Source organism: Anoplophora glabripennis, unplaced genomic scaffold (genome assembly GCF_000390285.2).
Source record: "Anoplophora glabripennis isolate ALB-LARVAE unplaced genomic scaffold, Agla_2.0 scaffold113, whole genome shotgun sequence".
NCBI lineage: Eukaryota > Metazoa > Arthropoda > Insecta > Coleoptera > Cerambycidae > Anoplophora > Anoplophora glabripennis.
The window spans coordinates 441951-462476 of NW_019416240.1; the positions used below are offsets into that span (position 1 = coordinate 441951).

The 20526-nt window shown below is 34.1% G+C and overlaps 1 protein-coding gene across 5 annotated transcripts in view; it reads left to right on the top strand.

The window, feature by feature from the left end:
- The window catches only part of LOC108905968 (phosphatase and actin regulator 4), a 285928-nt gene that overhangs the window by 20245 nt on the left and 245157 nt on the right, over positions 1-20526 (top strand). The window contains exon 1 of one of the 5 annotated variants that reach the window (XM_018709064.2): positions 18392-18557. The exons of the other annotated variants lie outside the window; for them this stretch is intronic. Within the exon in view, the coding sequence (XP_018564580.2) occupies positions 18455-18557 (103 nt within the window). The 5' untranslated portion in view covers positions 18392-18454. Of the gene's footprint in view, positions 1-18391; positions 18558-20526 lie in introns of those variants that run through there. 5 annotated transcript variants of the gene reach the window in all.

Below are 20526 nucleotides of genomic sequence, written 5' to 3' on the forward strand. Positions count from 1 at the left end.
CGCAGTCAATGCTAAGCGATATCTAGGTAGCCGCAAGAATTTAGAAGTACGAGTACAGTAATTATGTATATCCGATTGANAAAAACCTTATTTTTTACGGTTTTTTGACCTTTTGACCCCTTTCCTGACCACCTAGGTCAAAAATTTTTGCGTATTCGGATTCCTGAGGGTCGAATACATATTTGCGCCCAGGTTTGATCGACAGAGGAAAAAATGGAGGTTCAGCCTTCATTTCAATGGACTATTGTGCATGACGGGGCACCAGGTCAATTTCAAAATCAATCTCGTTCTTATTTAAATGCGCCATATCGGTGGATTGGCCGTGATGGCGAATTCCTGTGGCTATCATGCAGTGCCGATTTAAAGTCTCTCGAGTTTTTCTACTGTTCATGAAGTCGATGTTATACAAAGATCCTATCAATACACGAGAGGAATTCTGGTTAAATATTCAGGAAGCTGTTAAGAAGACAGAAATTTATTTCAAGTTATATGAAATTTAATTAAATGTCTAAGAAAATGTAGCGACGTAGTTGGAGTATATTGTGAAAATGTATTGGATTAAATATGTGAACTTTAAAGTCCTCAAACAAGTTTACCTTATTTTTTTTTAAAAAGGAGTTTTTACATCATAGTGTCTAATAAAAATAGTCATAAAGCTACCATTTAACACAATTTTGTAATTTTCTATGACTTCACGGGCGCTCCCTACTATTAATTTAAAAATTATTTACGATGTAATTTTTCGTTTTTAAAATTGATTTCCTTGAATTTTGAATGTCTCTAACGGTTCTTGAACAGTCGCAAGAAACTGAAAGAAAAATTTTAGTTAAAATATCCTGTATTTGGGTAAGGAAGGACATTTTACTAAAACATGTTGTTTTATTCAAGTCAAGGTTTTAATATTTAAATATCAATAAATAAAAGAACACTATATTTTAAATCATTGCCAACGTTTCGGTGTTATTTTACACCATCCTCAGGGCTCCAAAATACAAACAATGTTTTTAACAAAATTCGTTAAGATATTAAAATAATTTTAAAAAACAAATACATTTTACACAAAAAACAAAAAATTAATAATGTTCATACTAAGAAGGATGTAGATAATTTAAACTTGGTTTATTATAATTTAATTGATAAAATTCTCTTGTAACAGTAGTTTGGTTTACTCAGGTTCAGATATTTTTTTTTTTCATAAATGTGCTGGATTGAATATTATATAATAAAAAATAAAAGGGGAAAAGAAAGGGAAAAAAGTAAGAGGAAAAAGAAGTATGATAGCTACACACATTAGAATCAACGTAGTTTTCTACTGTCATTCTGCTGAACAATTTTTACTGTGAATGAAAACCGCATTGAAATTATTCCATGAATTATAAGTACACATATAAGTATCTAGATACCATCTTCTTAATATTTAGAACTGTTAAGTTGGACTAAGACATTATAGGTTTGTTCCAACAAGAATCAGGGATTGGTTCCGAACCGTTCGAAATGTTTGGCCAGCTAATTGTAAGTTCTAAATGTGTCTTCAGTGAATATATCGCAAGAATTAGTTGGATGCACATTTCTGACGGTTCGGAACCAATCCCTGACTCTTGTTGGAACAGACTTTATAACAATTTTTACTGTGAAAGAAAACCGCATTGAAATTGTTCCATGATAAGTACACATATAAGTATCTAGATACCATCTTCTTAATATTTAGAACTGTTAAGTTGGACAAAAGACACTTCAAAATTTCGGTGAATGAGTATAATACCTATGTTATTTTTAGAGCTGTTTTAGAATATTTCTTTTTCAGGTTTTATGGTAGTTGTGACAGGAACAATTTTTTATAATTATTGTAAATGTATTTGTTTTTTTTTAATTATTTTAATACCTTAACGACTTTTATTAAAAACATCGTTTGTATTTTAGAGCCCTGAGGATGGTGTAAAATAACACCGAAACGTTGGCAATGATTTGAAATATACAGGGTGGCCCACTTTTTTATAGTAGGACTTTACCAGGCGATAAAGAATCGTATTTTAAGTAGAAAAGATTATATCAATATAAGTCCGCAAAAGCTTCGATACGGACCTACAGGGTGTACAAAAGTGAAGCATTTTTTAATTTTTTCTTTCTAGCGCCTACAGTTTTTGAGATATTTTGCTCAAATTTTGGGGTTTAGTTATTTATTGGGGTTTACTTGGATAGGTATGCCAAATCATTGTGAAAGTCTACCGCGTGATCATTTTTTCAAGGTCGCGGCCCCTTTTCCACCCCAAAATTTTTTTGTGGTGCGCCACTGACCGTGTCCGTTAAAGGAAATCGTTTCCCAGTTCTGTTTAGAAACTTTTTTATCCCTTGTATTTTTTTCATATCTGCACCCATTGTTAAAGAAAAAATTGAAAAACTAATATCTGTAATAGGTCGAAACCAAAATGTCAACTTGCTGTATTTTGAGAACGACTAGGTGTACATATTTGAAATTGGGTAATATCGTATAATTGTATATTCCCCTTAAAAAAGAACTAAGGTAATTATTTAAAAAAAGTGCGGAACTTACACTAATCGACATTTTTTTTAACTTTTTAACTTTTCGGATAGACACCCTGTATGCGTCATTCGCAAGCCTCCAGAATTCGGTACACGATTTTTCGCCGTTCCCTCGTACTGGGGCGCTCCAAGAAGCCGGCGCCTCCGGCCGCTTCCCGTCATTCCCGAGCCGCGCAGCATCCGACTCGCTGCCATCGCCGTGTGCGTCACGATTTCTCCCTTGTTTCCGGCGTTCAGCTGTCCCGCACGCCACCCGCGATCCTCGACGCTGCCGCTCGCGCCCGTGTCGCACGATGGCGTAGCGCCGCCGAGACCGACGGATCCAAGAGGGCCGCGAGGGGCCCGCCGTCGGAAGAGTGCCGGTCCGTCTGTCCGTGTGATGTTAACACACAGCCACAGCGATGGAGAGTTCCCTATTTATACCCAAGGTAAGGGCCAGTAGTAGCGGGATTCACGACTATTTTCGTGCTGTATCCGGATGAGAGCGAGAGGGGTGTCGCGTCCTTTGTCCTGCACAGTTTACTGTGTAGAACATATAGTAAATAGTTTTTTGCGAAAAAAGTAGGTATCAAAAAGAAAAAAGCAAAATTTAAAATAAGTATGTATGATTTTTTAAGAGAAAACTTGTTGAGAACCGCTGATTTCTCTATAGAGTTTACGTATAACATCTGTGCAGTGTCGTCCTTGTTATACAGGACTCTTAAACTAGATTTTTTATATATGAAATAAGAAAAAACTAAATAAATAAGCATCTCTATAGACACTCCTCCAAAGAACTGTATAAGAAATTTTTATGGATACCTCCTGCCTATATTCACCAATAAACCATTTCTTTATAGACATACATTTTGAGGTTTACTGAGGGATAGACATCTTTCAAAATGTACACGCCAAAATCAAATTTGTACAACTTCTGCCAGATTTATTTAAAATATCTTACGCTTACTCGTTCTATTAACCACAATTTCCTTGATATTTGTAACAATTATACACCGGATGAGAGCGAGAGGGGTGTCGTATTCTTTGTTCTGCATTATAGGATGTAAAAAATAAAAATAAACCAAGTCAGTGTAGCTGCAAATACTTTACTAATTATATTACAGTGCCCCAAAAACGTAAACAAAGAACATTGTGTTTTGTTTTCAGTCTGTATCTAGACGGGTGAGCTCTTATCTTATACGTATGCATTGCAGGTCAGGGTGAATCTTAAATGTGTATATACAGGGTGTCCCAGAAATAAATGACATATTGAACTGGTCAAAAGCAATAACTATTGTGTAATAATTTTTTTCTCGCACATTTTGGTCCGGTATTTTGTTCCCATTAAAATATCGCTATCCAGCTGCTGGATTAAATCAAAATATAAAAAAATGTGTGATTTTTTAAGAGATTTTTCTTTATCTTAAATATCTAATATACTAGGACCAGTTAATTTCCATGTTTGTGCTTCTTTTTTATTCGTTATTCCATCAATAAAGCATTTCTACTTACGCTCTAGTAGCGGTTAATAAAAATTTAGCTTTAAAAAATGGTGTTATCTTAAAAAGGGGCTTTAGGAAAAAATTATTACACAAAAGTTGTTGCTTTTGATGAGTTAAATTCGCGATAAAATGTTGTCACATATTCATATTTCTGTTACACTGTATATATATATTTTTTTCGTGTCTTGTAAAAATATGTTAGTTTATCATGTTTTAAGAGCCCCCTCAAAAAATCAGCTCAAAAAATTTTTTTAGAGGTCGCTCAAGATTTTTAAAAATTTTCAAAATCGTCAAAAATTTATTTTTTTTTAATTTTTTTTTCTCGCTATTTTATCATTTTCTAGTTTGAAAAAAATCTCGATTCTGAAAATTTGAAATCGATATTTTAATTTCTAAAGGTCACTCATAATTTTTTCAACTTTAAAAATAGTGTACCTAAAATGTTTTCGAGCGACCTCTAAAAATAAATATCAACGAACTAATAATTTTTTTTATTGAATTTGATGAACAACAATAGAAATAAATCACGAGACACTTAAAAAATTTCTCGAGGCAAAATTTACTACCGCACTGTGAGTATCAAATATTTATAATTTTTAAGTTTTTTAAAATTTAAATGTCTCGTCATTTATTTCTATTCCTTTATTAATAAAAAAAATGTTTAATTCGTTGATATTTATTTTTTAGAGGTCGCTCGAAAACATAGGTACACTACTTAACTAATTAAAATAATTATGAGTGACCTTTAATTAAAATATCGATTTGAAATTTTCAGAATCGAGATTTTTTTCAACCTAGAAAATGATAAAATAGCGAGAAAAAAAAAATTAAAAAAAATTCAATTTTTGACGATTTTGGAAATTTTAAAAACCTTGAGCGACCTCTAAAACAACTGAGCTGATTTTTTGAGGGGGCTCTTAAAACATGATAAACTAACATATTTTCACATGAGACACGAAAAAAAATAATCGTTTTTTTTTGGGCCACCCTAGATTCATCATAAGTCATAATATAATTAATTTTTAGATAAGATAGGGAAAAATGAGTAGAATACGAATACGCGGTTTTCGAATCATTATTTAAACCTGTTTTCGGACCGCTCCTGACCGCTGACCCACAAAGGTTTATCAAGAGTGAATCTTGAGTTACCGTATTATTCGGTGACTAACCTAGTTTTTACTGGGTTTTTAGTGCATGATGAACGGCAATAAGTAAACAGATCATGAGTTAACTACACACATGAATGAATAATATATTTTTTTACTTTTAAATATTAACAGTTATTTATTTATTTGTTAATAAAAACAAATGTAACTTGAGGGTTGCTTTCGGTGTACATCAAGAATAAAACGCTCTCCCAACGGTAATAATAAAGAATTTTATTGAAAACTAATGTATAGAAAACTTGTATAGGAAAAGATGTGTTGACGGGTTGGGTGTTCGTTGGAGAGTCCCTGTGTGTGGAGTCGGTCGTAGGTATATGGGTACGCGTCTGGTGGCCGGCGCCAGTAGTCCGCCCTAGACCCTTCCTTGAACGCTGGTACGTCCGGCGGCGTCCTTGACGTAATGCTTAAAAATGGGTCACTTGCAAACAATGTACCCACACACCCCTCTGCCAGAGAATAATAATTGTTTTCGAATGTTAGGTTATTACCATTTAGTGTTTTTAATATTGTTAACATTTTCATTATGTTTGTGCTGAACTTTCATTGCATAAGAAATACGTTTTTCACATATTTAATATTTTACTTTTCTCTTAAACAGCCATTTTCACTTGAAAACGCCGTAGTTCACTAAGAACATTAATTAAATTATTAATTGATTAAAAACTCTTAAAGGCACTTAAAAGAAAAATGTCGATGAAGTACATACCGGAATATGAGTTTAAAAAGTACTTTGACGACTGGTTGTTCGTTGGAAAAAGTGTATTTCCCCAAATTTTCACAACATTCAGGAAATGATTCAGAAATGGTAACTGTTATACACGGTGTCCATTTTAAATAACGCATTGCAATATCGGGGAGCAATTTCAAGAGAAATTTTGTAGACAAAAGTTGTAGGGGGACATTCGATGCTCACATTGACCATGACACAAATGTCAACCGTAGAGGTCATTTGAAGGTCAACTTAGATTTTTAGGTAGGTATTCTGGATCTCTGATAGATTTCTGACACCGGATATGGATAGAGCGGAAAGTATTGCGTTTAGGTATGTCTTCATTTTACGGGTAAAAGTGACAGTAAGGTTATTTTAGGGTCGAATAAGGTTCTAAAAAGGATTTTGCGATATTTTTCGGCAAAACCGGCTGGTCAAGTCATAGTGACCTTGCCTTGACTTAATGGGGCTACAAACAGGGTTGTCCTATTTCGTAACTTGGTTTGACCTTCAAAGAACCTTCAAGCTTGACCTCTAGATCATGGTCAAGGTCATCATCGTATGATTCCATCAAACCATAAAACTTTCAACAAGAATCCTTCGTCGTAAGTGTTTTCCCGTCAAGGTGACCATCGAATGTCCCACTCAGAACCCTACAACTTTTTTCAAAAAGGTTTTTCTTGAAAGTGCTTCCCTAAGATATTGCAATGCGTTATTTAAATTGGGACACCTTGTATCGTCTGAAGTAACCGGAAAATTTTTAAAATCTAATGGGAAATATCAGAATGTTTTTATCACCCACACAATTATTTTGCTTTCAGTACTAATACAAAATTGAATAGCCCTCTTTTGTAACAAGGTAGAAAATTATGTGTATTTGCAATATAGGTTAGCACATTTAACATCAATTAACAAGTCAGGCTTTACCAGATAATTTGCTTTTTTCACCGACCTTGCTAGGAAATTAGATTGTATTTTGTTATTTAGTCGAGTTAATTTCGCATTAGAAAAAGGACAAGTACCTATATTCGCTGGGGCAGTTACTAGATAACCCAATGTTATTATTTTTATAATGTTGTGTTATATGTTTATCATAAATATTTTCAGCAACAATGATAACGCGCTGTGGTTGGTATTTTCATTGAGATATAAGAAGTTATTAATATTAATAGATCCGTTTATCTTTCAGTTCTAAAAATAGGTGTATTTAAATAACATATGGTAAGTTGTAGTACATTGATAATATGTATTTTCCACTGACCCAAAAATAATGGGATTAAATTATGTTGTAATATTAATATGTTATATTGGGAAAAATGAGAGAATTTGTTATTCTTATTAAAACACTATTTCTTAAAAAAAAAATAAGATGAAACGATTTAATTGAGCGACATAAAATTTATCAGAGCCAATTATTTATTTATTTGAATTGGCGAATTACAGATTCTTTCACAGATTTATTTCTAAAAAATAATTTAAACAGAAATGCACCAAAATGCACAGTCCAAATTCAAATTCATATTCAAAAGTTACGATAAATATCACTGTTAAATAATGTTTTTATTTATTTCTTTTTATTTACTGTCAAAAAATATAGGGGTAGGGAGGCTGGGCCACCAGTAACGCCTCGGTCGCTAAAGACCAAACGGCAAATGTTACAGAAACCTGTTTAGGTGGGAACGTGTAGGTTGATTACGGCTACGTTTTAAAAATATTTTGAAATATACAGGGTGTCCAGGAAATGCGTACCATATCAAAGTTACGTATTTTTAAATGGAACACCCTGTATTTTACTGCATTTTTTAAAGCACCGTAAGGAAATAGGTGAACTTTATTAAAGGTTCTGCATACCAAGGATTTATTGTTTGTGAGATATTTCAATTTTAGTGAAAATGTAGGCTTAGAGTAGAATTTTAATATTAGCAATAAAAAGAGCAGAGCGTATTTTAGATCATTGAAGTTATAAATTATTATATTTGTCATCACCGAGTATTGTACAGGGTATTCAAAAAACTGCCGAATACTTCTGTCAACTTTAAACAGCAATAACTTGGTAATTTTAAATGGGACACCCAATATATTTTTACTCTGGAAGATAGGAAATTTAAAACTCTTTCAAACTGAGTATAGGTTCCGTATACCTATCTCTAACGGTATTGGAGATATTTGTGCCGTTTCGTTTTTTATCATTTTTTGTAAGATGTATCCACGTGTCTTCATCGAGGTCTTTATTGAATTAGTTTTGGGTTCTTCTTGATGACGTCTCTTTAAATATAAGGAGGAAAATGAGGATGCAGTTAAATGGCGCACCTTAAAATTTTTCATATTCAGTGAGAAATTATTTAAATCGAAAATTTAGTAATAAATGCGGATAAGTAAGAATGGTGTCGTAGTGGACTTCTTTGTTTCGGGCTATATAAAAAGTCTTGTACACAGTCCACCTACTACTTGCGATGATATGAAGGAAAAGATTAGAGATGCACTTGCCACAATCACCCCAGATATTCTAAGGAATGTGAGAATATCATTTGAAGATAGAATAAGATGCTGTATTCAAGAGAATGGTTATCAATTCGATCATCAATTAAAATTTTTCTCTGTTCTAAAAGTAAAAAGTCTGTAAAAAATACAATGGCGTAGGTTTTTTAATAAAAAATGGGGTGACCCTGTCCAGTTGTACACCACTGGTTGAACCTTTAGAGTTCATACTTTAGGGAAAATAAGGCCTACTATTATCTGTACTAAATTTTATCGAAATCAGTTAATAGATTCCGGAGATATAAACAAAAAATCAATTTTTTTTACAACTTCAACACCTAAAACGAGGCCGTTCCAGACCTATGTTTATAAGGCAACCTATTATTTTAAATTCAAGGTGTTTCAGAAAGACCTCCCGTAAATACAGGGGGTGAACTATATGTCCTATCTCCTCTTGTTTTCGAGATACAGAGCGACAAAATAAAACTTTTTAAATAGAATTGTTACGAATGTTTCCAAACGGTGCGAAATATTTATATGAAATTTGGTATTCCGGGGTTTTTAAGGATGCCAAATACGCTGGTCTAAATATTTTTTGTATATTTCATACAGGGCGCTAGTTATGGTCCATTCCTATTACGTTTTATGTTCAAATTTTTTTATGGTTAGGTTTTTTAGCATTCGGGCTCCAATTTCTAATATCCAATTTTATTTTCTAAAAATAATGTACCCTTGTTAAAACTTCCTAATGTGGACGGTTTTCGAGAAAAAAGGCTTTTAATTGAACTCTTACAATATTACGGTGTATAAAATAAGTGCCTTTTCTCAAAGTAGGTTATGTTTAGAAAATAAAATTGTCCATTAGAAATTAAAGCCCGAACAACTTACTACCAATTTCAATCAAAATTTTTTCTTCAGTGTAATAAATTCCATCATAAAAATGAAGGGGTGTAGTAGTCCAAAAAAAATTCTGTCAAAAAATGATTCTTTTTCAGGGTGTCGAGTTGAAGAAATCAAAACTATTTTCAAGTTACATCTTTATTAAACCTCATTTGATAAACCAACAAATATATGATACTTTAAGCTTCAATTTGTAAATTTGAAACCTCTGGTAATATCATTCCTCCACTTTAATATAATTTTGAGACATTCCGTAAAAACAGGATAAAGTAATTATGCTATTTATTGGCTTTATTTGTATTTGTATTTTTATGCGGAATTTTGCGACCCCGTTATTGGATTTATAATGGAAAATTTTTGGATTATACCAATAAAAGTCTTAGTCTTCTACTTTTCACTGAATTTTTTAAATCCCTTAGGACCTCGACTTACACCGCCGAAGAAGTCAAAACCTTCCCTAACTCCGATTATTAATTAACAGCCCCACTTCTGATCGTTTTTTCTACCTCATCGGAGAACGCGTCGTTACTTCGAGCCGAGGCGAAACATTGCAAACTTTCCAGGCGATGATTTCCTACGGGACACTAAGTAGGTGGTACAACGGCTTGCTTATTATGTACCTGGGGGGCGGTGGAGTCCGAAGTGGCTTTTGGTTGCGCTGTGCTGTGTACATTAGTTTCTTTTAGGTTAGCAGAAATTGTAAGAAGACGATAACTTCTAGCCTTGCGTCGGCATCTAAAGGGGTCTGCACACGATCCGTTTATTCCTTTTCACTTATACAGGGTGTAATTTGAGAGGGGCTCATGTTTATACGGCGGTTACCTTTGTTGTTTGTTTTCCCCGTCGTGGAATTTTGATTTTTTTCCCCCACAATCAAGACAGTGATTTAAAAGAAATCAGATCAGTATTTTTATTTATTTCTAATTATCCATCTACATTTTATAAAACATCAAAAGTAATTATGTATATTAAACATAAATATCGCTACACTTCTGAATGAGGAAATTGAGTTTATCGAACTTTTAATTTATATTCTACAAGCTTATTGTATTTTAATAGAGCCTTCATAAAAGATTACAAGCCACGTGATCAGTTATTTTCTTCATGTTTGGCAATTAAATTTCCGTAAAATTAAGAATTATTGACACAAGATCAAAATTACATTAAAACAGGACCTTCTGTTTCACCAGCTGTGATTGAAGTAATTGTTCACGAGATTCTATTCAACCAATCAACGATCGCATTATCTCGAGCGTAGGCGTAGCCGTTTGTCACTTTTCATTGTAAACGAATCATTAACATTAGTGACGCCAAGATTTAGGAAATTTTCGTTATCAGTACCAATCCTGCATTGTTGGGTCCTGCTCGGCGGTCACGTGGTTTGTAAACATTTAAGAAAGCTCTGTATTATCCCTAAAAAAACACAAGCTCCCCCACATAAACTTACACCCTGTAGTTAAGTCTATGAATTCAAATTTAAAATATTTAAATATATTTTTTTAATTTATCAGTTAATTGGGCGTTGATACAAGTTTTAGTCATTCTACACCAAAGTAATGGAAAAATTTGGTTTTGGTGGTGGAGCAACCGCTCGAAAACCTCACTGCGGCGGTCGGTGTGGTGGGAATAGCCCTTTACCTGCCGTTTCGTTGGTACCTCCGATATTGCCGGCTGAATTATTAAGCAACGTATATGGGCTGGCAGCCGGTTTGAATATCAGATTAGGCCCTTATTTAATTATTAAACAAGGAGGGTAAACAAAGTCGCATAGCTGGATGTGGATTATGGCTGAAATCTGTTCGTGTATCGCGCGCAAAAACATATTCCTGCTGGTGAGCTTTGGCTTATGCGCCTTGCTCGTGGATGTTTATGTTTTGTTAAGGCAGTTTTTGTAATTAACTTTGAATAATGTACAGTGGGCAATTAAAACGCTTGGCCAAACTTTAATGGTAGAATCTACATTACAATTTAACCAGTAGAGAATATTCTCCCAATTTTTTATACAAAACTTTTTGAAATAATTACCACTTTAAAAGAATCAGTAAATCAGCAAGGATTTTTAAAACAGAAAGGACAAAAGCATACACCAATGACTTAAAATCAGGAGTTCTTGGTGGCCATTGAACAGGAGCATTTTGGCGTCGTCGTGCTTGAGAACAATTGATTATTTAGATTCTGATTCACATTTCTCTCACAAAGAGATGGAAACCGTCTAGTGGGAACAGCAACTTTAATAAGTTATTCTTCTGTTGCTTCTTCTGCTTCTGTCCAGTGGCCACCTCGATCCCCATATTTCAGTGCAACTGATTTCGTTTTTTTGAATAATATGAAGAAATGAATGAAATGAATATCTAATTAATTAATAACATGAATATCTCATAATTAATATTGGAACATCTTAGACGTAGAATCGACTTAGCGGTTAGCTTCGGCAGAAATAAGGTGTCTTGTGACTGTCTCTAATAAAAAGAGTTCGCATGTGTGTCTTTGAAGGAGAAGGTCAAATGAATACTTGTTAATTACACGGCCCCACAAAAAAAAAAGTTTTGTACTAGAGACATGAGTACATAGATCTTGTGTATTACTTGATGCTGAATCCGAATCCGAAGCCCCAGAACCGATTTTTAGTATTTATTTACGAGGGGGCTAATTCCAAGCCTACTATCAAATAACGAATGCTAGTGCAAAACAATGTGAACAACCATGGCCTTGTATTTTATACAACCAAATATAGGTTGATAGAGAACATACCAAAAGAAATATTATATAACTTATCTCCCAAAGGATTGGAAACCACCTACAGTCCAGAGTCCCACTTAAGGTAAGGGGTAAGTCATACATTTTTCTATTCAATATTTTTTCCTAAATTTTGTTACCGCGGGTTTTTGTGGTCGCTGATTACGAATCTGAAGTCCGAATCCGAAAATTCCTGAATAAAAGATTCAGAATAATAAGATTATGGCTGAAAACTTGTTACTCGGTGGTTTTCAAAGTCGCCATAAAATGTAAGGTTTTAATTCGAAAATTCCTAAATCCAAAATAGTTGCCCCATTATGGCGGATTGAAAAGTAGGTATCATAGAAAGAAATTGGTATTTACCATCCAAAGAAATGCGTTATGAATGTTTAAAAAATGAGTGACAACATCATCCACTTAAATGGGAAATATAAGACGCACAACATGAGTAAGATTGTAGAGCTAAAAATAATAATAAGTTGCAAACTGTCTCAACTAAATTCTGGCACTTTCAGGGATGACAACGCCCCTTTAGTTATCAATAATTGTCCAATATAAATACTAAAAATGACATGCCTAAATATACATATACACTTGTATGATATACAGGGTCGGAAAGTCCCCATGGTTCATCGGCCGTTACGTGAGAGCGATGAAGTAAGTCATAGAAATCCATGCGATAGAGAAGGATGGCTATAATGAAGGCGTCTCATAGTCACCGCCCGTTTCGCCCTTCCACAAATAAGATCCACTTCCACTTGTAATTCAGCGACCGGTGGTCATCTTTGTTTTCGTCGTTTGCCTTTTCTGTAATAGATGTCACTACTTATACAATTCCGACTTCGTATTCCGATATGTTAATACAATCCGTTAACAGAGGGCAGCACAATTTGTCTAAGGTGAGGCGCAGCCCTAGAAAGAGTGATGCCAGATCTACAGATTTTTTTGGAATTGGGGAAATAGGGAATTTTGCTTTATTTCTTGGGATTTTTAAGTCATTTTAAAAAGTATACTTAAATAACAACTAAATGAACTTTAAATGCAGCTGAGCACTGTACTCCATTTGAATAACTTCTCAGTAGGGGAAACAAGGTCACTAGATTTACAAACAGAGGTATATACTAGCTACTGTAAAAAGTTTTATTTGTTACGTGTTGTGCTGCGTAACAAATTAGTAAGTAATTCAAATTAAATTTACTTTCACTTGGCAAAATATCCAAAAAATTAAGAAAACAAAAAAAAATATCAAGTTATTTTTGAAATAACGATAATAATAATTCATGTAATCAACTTATCTATCTATGAACGGAATAAAACTTTTCACTTCATAATTAATAATCTGGTGATGTATCACTCATTTCTCCTCATCTGAATCCTACTTACGTCAATGTGTGTCTTGGATAAAACAAAAATTCCGTTCCCCAGTGTATTGCAAGAGTGCCGAAGGCGACGCCTTGGAAGCACTTTGCATACCACGTTAATTCCTCGGGTGCCCTCCCGCTTCTGAGGCAAATTAAAGAGAACGTCGCGGACGTCTTTTCATTCTCGCCCTGCCAGGTTTTATCTTTATTACATATTCATTGTCTCCCTAAGTGTTTTCCGTTCACATCTCGGCACATTTTCAAGTGGATGATTTCTGAAATCCGCCATCTACCTTGTGCCTACCGTTGTTTATCGCAATGAAGATTAAATCTCAAAATCACGATACAGTTTTACGTTAGTAAGTATATACTAATCTTATCTCTTGGGAGCGGATAGGACTATAGTAGGATCGTATTCGATGCAAAGTAGAGCAAAAAGTTGTCGGTCTTTTATCAAAGGAAAGTCGTGTCATCATTTTTAGGAGGCGTAAGATGAACCATTTCAAATTTAAAATGAAATTGAATGTAAAATCTGAAATACTGCTGCATACGCACTGTTCTGGTAGTAGCTGTAGTCGCCCAGGTGCATCGAGTGTACGAAGCGGGCGGTTATACGTCAAATACTAACCTGGCGAGCTTGATCGTAAAAACAGAGAGTGAATAGTTTATGAGAATAAAGGAATTTTTGTAGGAACAAGGGTGCCAGACGTGAACTGATCCCTTTGTCCCTTCATAATGTATAAAGAAATTATTCAATTTCTAAAACCCTTAAAAGCGTCTGGCACTGGATCCCTTGACAGACAATGATTTATTACTTTGCATCGAATATGATCCTACTATAGTACTTCATGAGTAAAATCTCGTTTTTAATAATTCTACAATGAATAAGCAGCCGTATTTTATTCGAATATTTCACATAGTATATTCAATGCTATCTCAAATATTGACCTTGTATCTAACAATAACTCTTGTTACATTCTGTATTCTTTAACAAGTTAAGTTTTAACAATCTTGTTAAAGATTGTTGTTGTGATAGCTACAGGATACGAGTGATTGTTATAGTGTTGTTATGAAGCTGAATTTGTCAAATAACATTTAATAGCACTAAATTTTATTGGTAATTTTGAAAATATCAATTATCAGTAAGTACCTACGTCATGTTTGTGTATAAAAATACATGATTTTTAAATATATCTATTTTATTACCGGAGAAGTTTGAGAGCTACCACTAATCCATTTGAACTTCCAAATTTGAATTTTGTCTAGTTATTTAGATTAAATAAACATCTTACGAGAAAAAAAATATTTTTTAAATTTTTATAGTACTAATCTTTTGGATCTGTTGTACTGGAGAAAATTTTGGTGTAAGGCAAACGATGGTGAGCAGTTAGTAGTTAGATTAGTAGGGCTCTGGGTTTTCGTCGGCTAGTCATAAGGCCTATGACATAGGCGTGTTTGTCGTAAACAAATATGTAAATAAACAGGTAGGTATAAATAAAAATAAATACATTTGCCTACTTTTTCAGCGAAAGGTCGTTTTTTAACCCTTGACGCGTTCGACATTATTAGAACATTAAAACACGTATACACGAAGCAAACGAGAAGTCAATAACTGCCGTTATTACCGGTTTCGTATGATGCGCTGTAGCGAAATTCTGACGCGACGGCTATGATCATCCGACCGCGTCCCGAGCTCTATAGATTAGCGTCGGGTTGCTAAGTTTTCTTTCAATAATGAGGAAGCACCACGGTTTGCTTACTTAATAGTGGGAATAAATTGAAATATGATTCTAATATACAATATTGGTAACACACAGTTGCCATACTTATTATTTATACACATATTTGACTGCAATGTGTTTTTTAGAAGGAATAGAACTTGTAAATAATTTCTTTTTAAAGAATAAATCCTCCTAGACGACCAGTTAGATTTTTTTTACTGTAAAGGTGCTCTATGTGGCACCCCCTATAAAATTATGTGATATTTAAATTTGGCATTCCCCCAATAACGTAATATTTTAATGTCTAGAATCCACTCTTGCTCCGTGACTCATTATTTATGAAATACCCTGTAGAATTTTACTTGTGGGAAATATCCTTTTCGCTCGTCATTTTATAAGATATAAATAGTATTAATATTCAGGTCGTTATGTAGTGTTGAGATTTTTCCCGATTGGTACAGCTTTTTCCAAGAAACATGTTAACAAAGAATATGGATTTTCCCTCCTTTTTTCGTGGTACGTCTCACGTCCAGACAAACCTTGCCGGCCAATTCACTTGTCATAATGAATTTCGTGAGAATATCTATCATTTTTATATTTCATTGTCAGAGTCACAGTTTATTAATGCAAAGTTTTCTGTAATTAGGTATGTTTATTTTTTTCATTAATTAATCCTAAAATCTATAATCCATAACAAGCCAGATTGTTGCTTGTCATCTTATTGTATGCCAAAACGGGTATCTGGCTAAGTGGAAATATTTATGCAACAAGTACAAAGAAACTTTTAGTTTAGTAGTAGCAGACAGTAAGGCTTTCTACATAGTAATTATGTCCGATTAAAAATTAAAAACAAAAAATGGTGGAGGCGCTGCTCGATGTGCACCAAGACATAAAATCACAAATATTTCATAAACTATTAATTTTACCGAGTTGAACCAAGAGAACATTATCGTTGGCAAATTCTCCAGGGCACTTATTTTTGATACAGGGAGATTGCGATCGTCAGCTATGCAAAAATTATGGGTTGTTAACCATTGGGCATAGTCCGTCCCTGGCGTTCTGGACATAATGAAGTTTCACTTACAAAAACAAACAATCATGCTGAAGTTAATAGTTTAGAGACTGTATAGTAGGATCATATTCGATGCAAAGTAATAAATCATTGCCTGTCAAGGGAATCAGTGCAACACGTTTTAGGGGGTTTTGGAAATTGAATAATTTCTTTATGCATTATGGATTAACAGTTATATATTTATGAAGGACAAAATGAAAAACAAAGGCATCTCCTTCGCACATTGGGCGGCAGGACAACAATACATTTATTACTCCCTTCATTATCCCTCATATGACTTGTGTCTTGTGTTTTTTGCGGCGGCGCGCGTGCCGGCCTGGCGTGGTCAGTTTCGTTTCGGTTGTATTGGTGCTGCGTGTTTCTCGCTCGCGATATTTGTGAGGTTATAACTGTTATAAGTGCAATTATATTTCTTTCGGGCTATATGTGTGTTTCGCGCTATTATTTGAGAATTTGTGAGTGAAATCATATTTCTTGTGCTCCGTAACAAAAGTGTTTTTAGTGTTTTATTTGTGTGCTGTGTGTGTGTTTCGGGCTGTTGTTTGTGAATCGTGAATGCTATTATATTTTCTGTGCTAGTGAAGTGAAGTTTTTTGTATTATTATTGCTCTGTTGTCGTTATATGGATAAATGGAGGCGGTGCCTGGATGTTCGCGAGCCGGATGTACTGCTGTGGGTACAAAAAAATCTATATTAAGTTACAGAGAAAAAACGATAATATTAAATGTCTATAACCCTTTAGAAAAGGATCATCCCATGAAACTGAAGACTGGTTTGGTGGAAATGTGTTCTAGATATACTGGAGTAAGCGAATTATCTGTTTTCAAAATTTTAAGAGAGAAGAAAATTGAAGGAGACGTTAAGAAACCTAAAAAAGGGGGTGCAAAGAAGAAATTAATATTAAATGAAGATGAGAAAAATGCAGTTTGGCGTACAGTACATAAATCATAGAATTTATATTTTGTTTATAATTTGTTAACATTTCTTGTTTGATAGAAAAATAACTTATTTTGTTGAGATTGGTAGAGAATTGTTGTTAGTGTTTTCATTTGATAGAATCATATCATAGGATTTATATTTTGTTTTCATTCTGTAAATATTTATAGTATATCTGTTATACAAGGTTTTTGCTTTGAAACTTCGTTCTCCTTATAAAAAAAAGAATCGTAATGGGGTGCGATGAAGAGATCAGTTCACGTCTGGAACCCTGTTCCTACAAAAATCCCTTTATTCTCATAAACTATTTGTTTTAAATGTAATTTATTATAAATCCAATTCGTTATTTAAATTCCACATATGTACTACATTTCACCTCTGTACGCGCCACTGTTTATTGTTCCCTGCTCTACGATCAAGCTCGCCAGGTTAGTATTTGACGTATAACCGACCACTTCGTACACTCGATGCACCTGGCCGACTACAGCTAGTACCAGAACACAGTGCGTATGCGGCGGTATTTCAGATTTTACATTCAATTTCATTTTAAATTTGAAATGGTTCATCTTACGCCTCCTAAAAATGATGACACGATTTTCCTTTGATAAAAGGCCGACTATTTTTTGCTCTATTGTCCATCGAATACGATCCTACTTTAAATAAAAATAACTTTTTAATATTCACCTTGGAGGGCCCGTAACTTATCAACGAAGGCCTGTAAGAAAAAAATTTATATGAAGAAGTGATATTATTTTGACCTCGTCTATTTGTATTCGATTTTAGCAAATACTGGGACACCCTGTATATTTTTAAAAAATCCACCCGACTGAACACTATAAAAGTGTTCAATTAAAGTGAGTTGACACACAGACTTGGCAATATTACAAAAAGGTGTATAACTACGGTTGGAAGAAGTTTAATGTTGAGAAATAGAAATGCTTTAGAAGAGATGTACACTAAAATTCCACCACTATTAGTATATTTTTTTAAATAAATATTTCATTTTCTTGTTGGCACACATTTTTCCGTGATTACACCTAATCGTGGAAACACTACATCCGCTTTGACCCTCAGGGAAGCCCTAGAAAATCTATAAACCGCGAGCCACATTCGACAGTACGCAACGGACTCGACAAGTGCCAGCGCACTACCTTGAAAAAAAAAATGCGTCTCTCTTCACCATAACACCATAAATACCGTATTTGTTTGTTTTAATAATCGCCAGATAAGATAAGGGAGGCTATTAAGATTAAGGTGAGATCGAGTCAGTCGCAAGTCCGGTGCCGTCGCGAAACCACCGCGTCGATAAAGCGAGGAAAACGTTGCTGTTAGAAATCTGCGAGTCGGGCGGCGATGGCCCAGTTGCTGCGGCGATTCTCGGGGTCCAAGAGGAACCTCAGCAGGCCCAGGTCGCAGGACCGTATCGACGAGGAGTGCTCCCAGGCCAGTAGCGGCGGTACGTAGCGTATGCAAATATTTTGGGTTGGGGCATGCATGGTTGCGTGCGTGTGCTGTGTCGGCGACGGTGATGTCATGAGAGAGAATCTCTGCATTGATATCAGTGCGTCATATCATAGAGTTCCTCGGTATTAGTGTGACATGTCGGTTCTTGTAATCGGTTGGTTCCAGGGAGCGCGTAATTTTCGCGCATTATCTGATATTGTTATGGAATTATTTATATCTACTCACGTTAATCAAAAGTGTCAAGTGGTAGGGTTTGTCTAAAATCCGATGTCAACCAAAAAGCGGGAGGTCGGAAATGACGTTTTAAGTAAAATTAGGAGTAAAAAGTCTCCTATGAACCAGAAACATGGATCTGAAAATGCTTAGTAAGAAAATTATAAGGTGATAAAACTGAATTGTCAATACACATTTTTTTTAAATAACTAGGAAACGGCTGATCAGGCACAAATTAAGCTTGTCGTTTAGATTATTGATTGCATAAATCTCAAGAAGTAATAGCTTTTTCTCCAGTCACAGTGCGGTGATGTAGGGGATAATTAAGGGTATATTTATTGTAAAAAAATTCTTTGGCTGGTTCGACAGTTGGTGTAATGTATAAGCAAAATTTTAAAACAATCCACTAGTCCTACTTTTTGAAATTAAAACAAGTACTGGGAAAAATTAAAGGAACAAAAAATTTGCATGTGCATAGGCATAATATAACGAATTATACCTTATGTCCCCCTTTTTTCGTCTATAAATGGTGAAGAATAGAGCATGAAAAATAATAAGTGTCTTAATTTTTTAGTGATTTTCGAAAGACTGCTATAAACGAAAAAGCATTTTGAAACTTTAAGTCTCTAGTTTCAAGATTTTTAGACATTTTTTTTTGAGTTACAGTTATCGAACAATCATAAGAAATTCCTACCTCGAGAAATTTTTTTTAGGACTCCATGCGCTCAGAAAAATTTATTGGTTGCCGAGATATCGATGGTTGAATGAAGAATAACACGTTTGTCCTTGATCATCGATACCTCTGCAAGAAACTATTGCACAGTAAATGCAAAGGCAGTTTTGAAAACTTCATGTACCTATCTAATGAAAAGGTAAAAGTCGAGAAAAATTCTTCCTTTTATTTTAGTAATGATTACGTAATGTTGGAGCAATAAATGTCTTCCTTTAATTATTTCCAAAACTTGGAACAAAAAAACTATTCCATGGAACTTGTCAATTTACAGGGTTATTGTGGGTACATTGAACTGTAAACATTTCTCTCAACATTAGTCTTCTCATAGATATATGTATGTAAATTAATGGCAAATTTTCTAAAAAATTGTAAAAAGTCAATTTTTTGCACTATTTCAAATTGATTGAATGAAAAAAAAATCGAAAACCATGACTGATCCTTGTAGAGTTCCTTTAAGTTTTCAAAACTGTCCTTAGATTTACTGTGCAATAATTTCTTAACAGAAATATCGATGACTAAAGACAAAAGTGTTATTTTTCATTCAAACCATCGATATCTTGGTAAACCATAGTCGCAAGGGGAAGTTTAAAAAATCAAATTGAAGCTGAATAAATAAGCTAACTGACCTCTGTACTGATTGAGTTTGAAAAAATTTTCTCGAGCCCACGGACAGTCCTAAAAAAAAATTTGGAAATCTTTATTCTCGACCTATTTCTTTTGATTTCTCGACAAGGGCGTCGCAGCCGCTCCCCCCCCCCACCTAGAGATTCGAAAAAAAATACAAAAATGTTCTTAAGCTAAGAAAATATTAGATTGGAAATTTTTAATGTAATATTTTATTTACTTAAACTTTAATTTTGAAAATTAATACACTACTTTTTTTTTAAAAATTTTAGTAATGAANCGTTGAATTTCTTTATTTTTTTATTTATATTTATTTCTTTTTTTTTTTGTATTAAAAATGTTTTATTAACAAGATTTCTAAAAAAAATTATTCACTGTACTCTATTCTCTA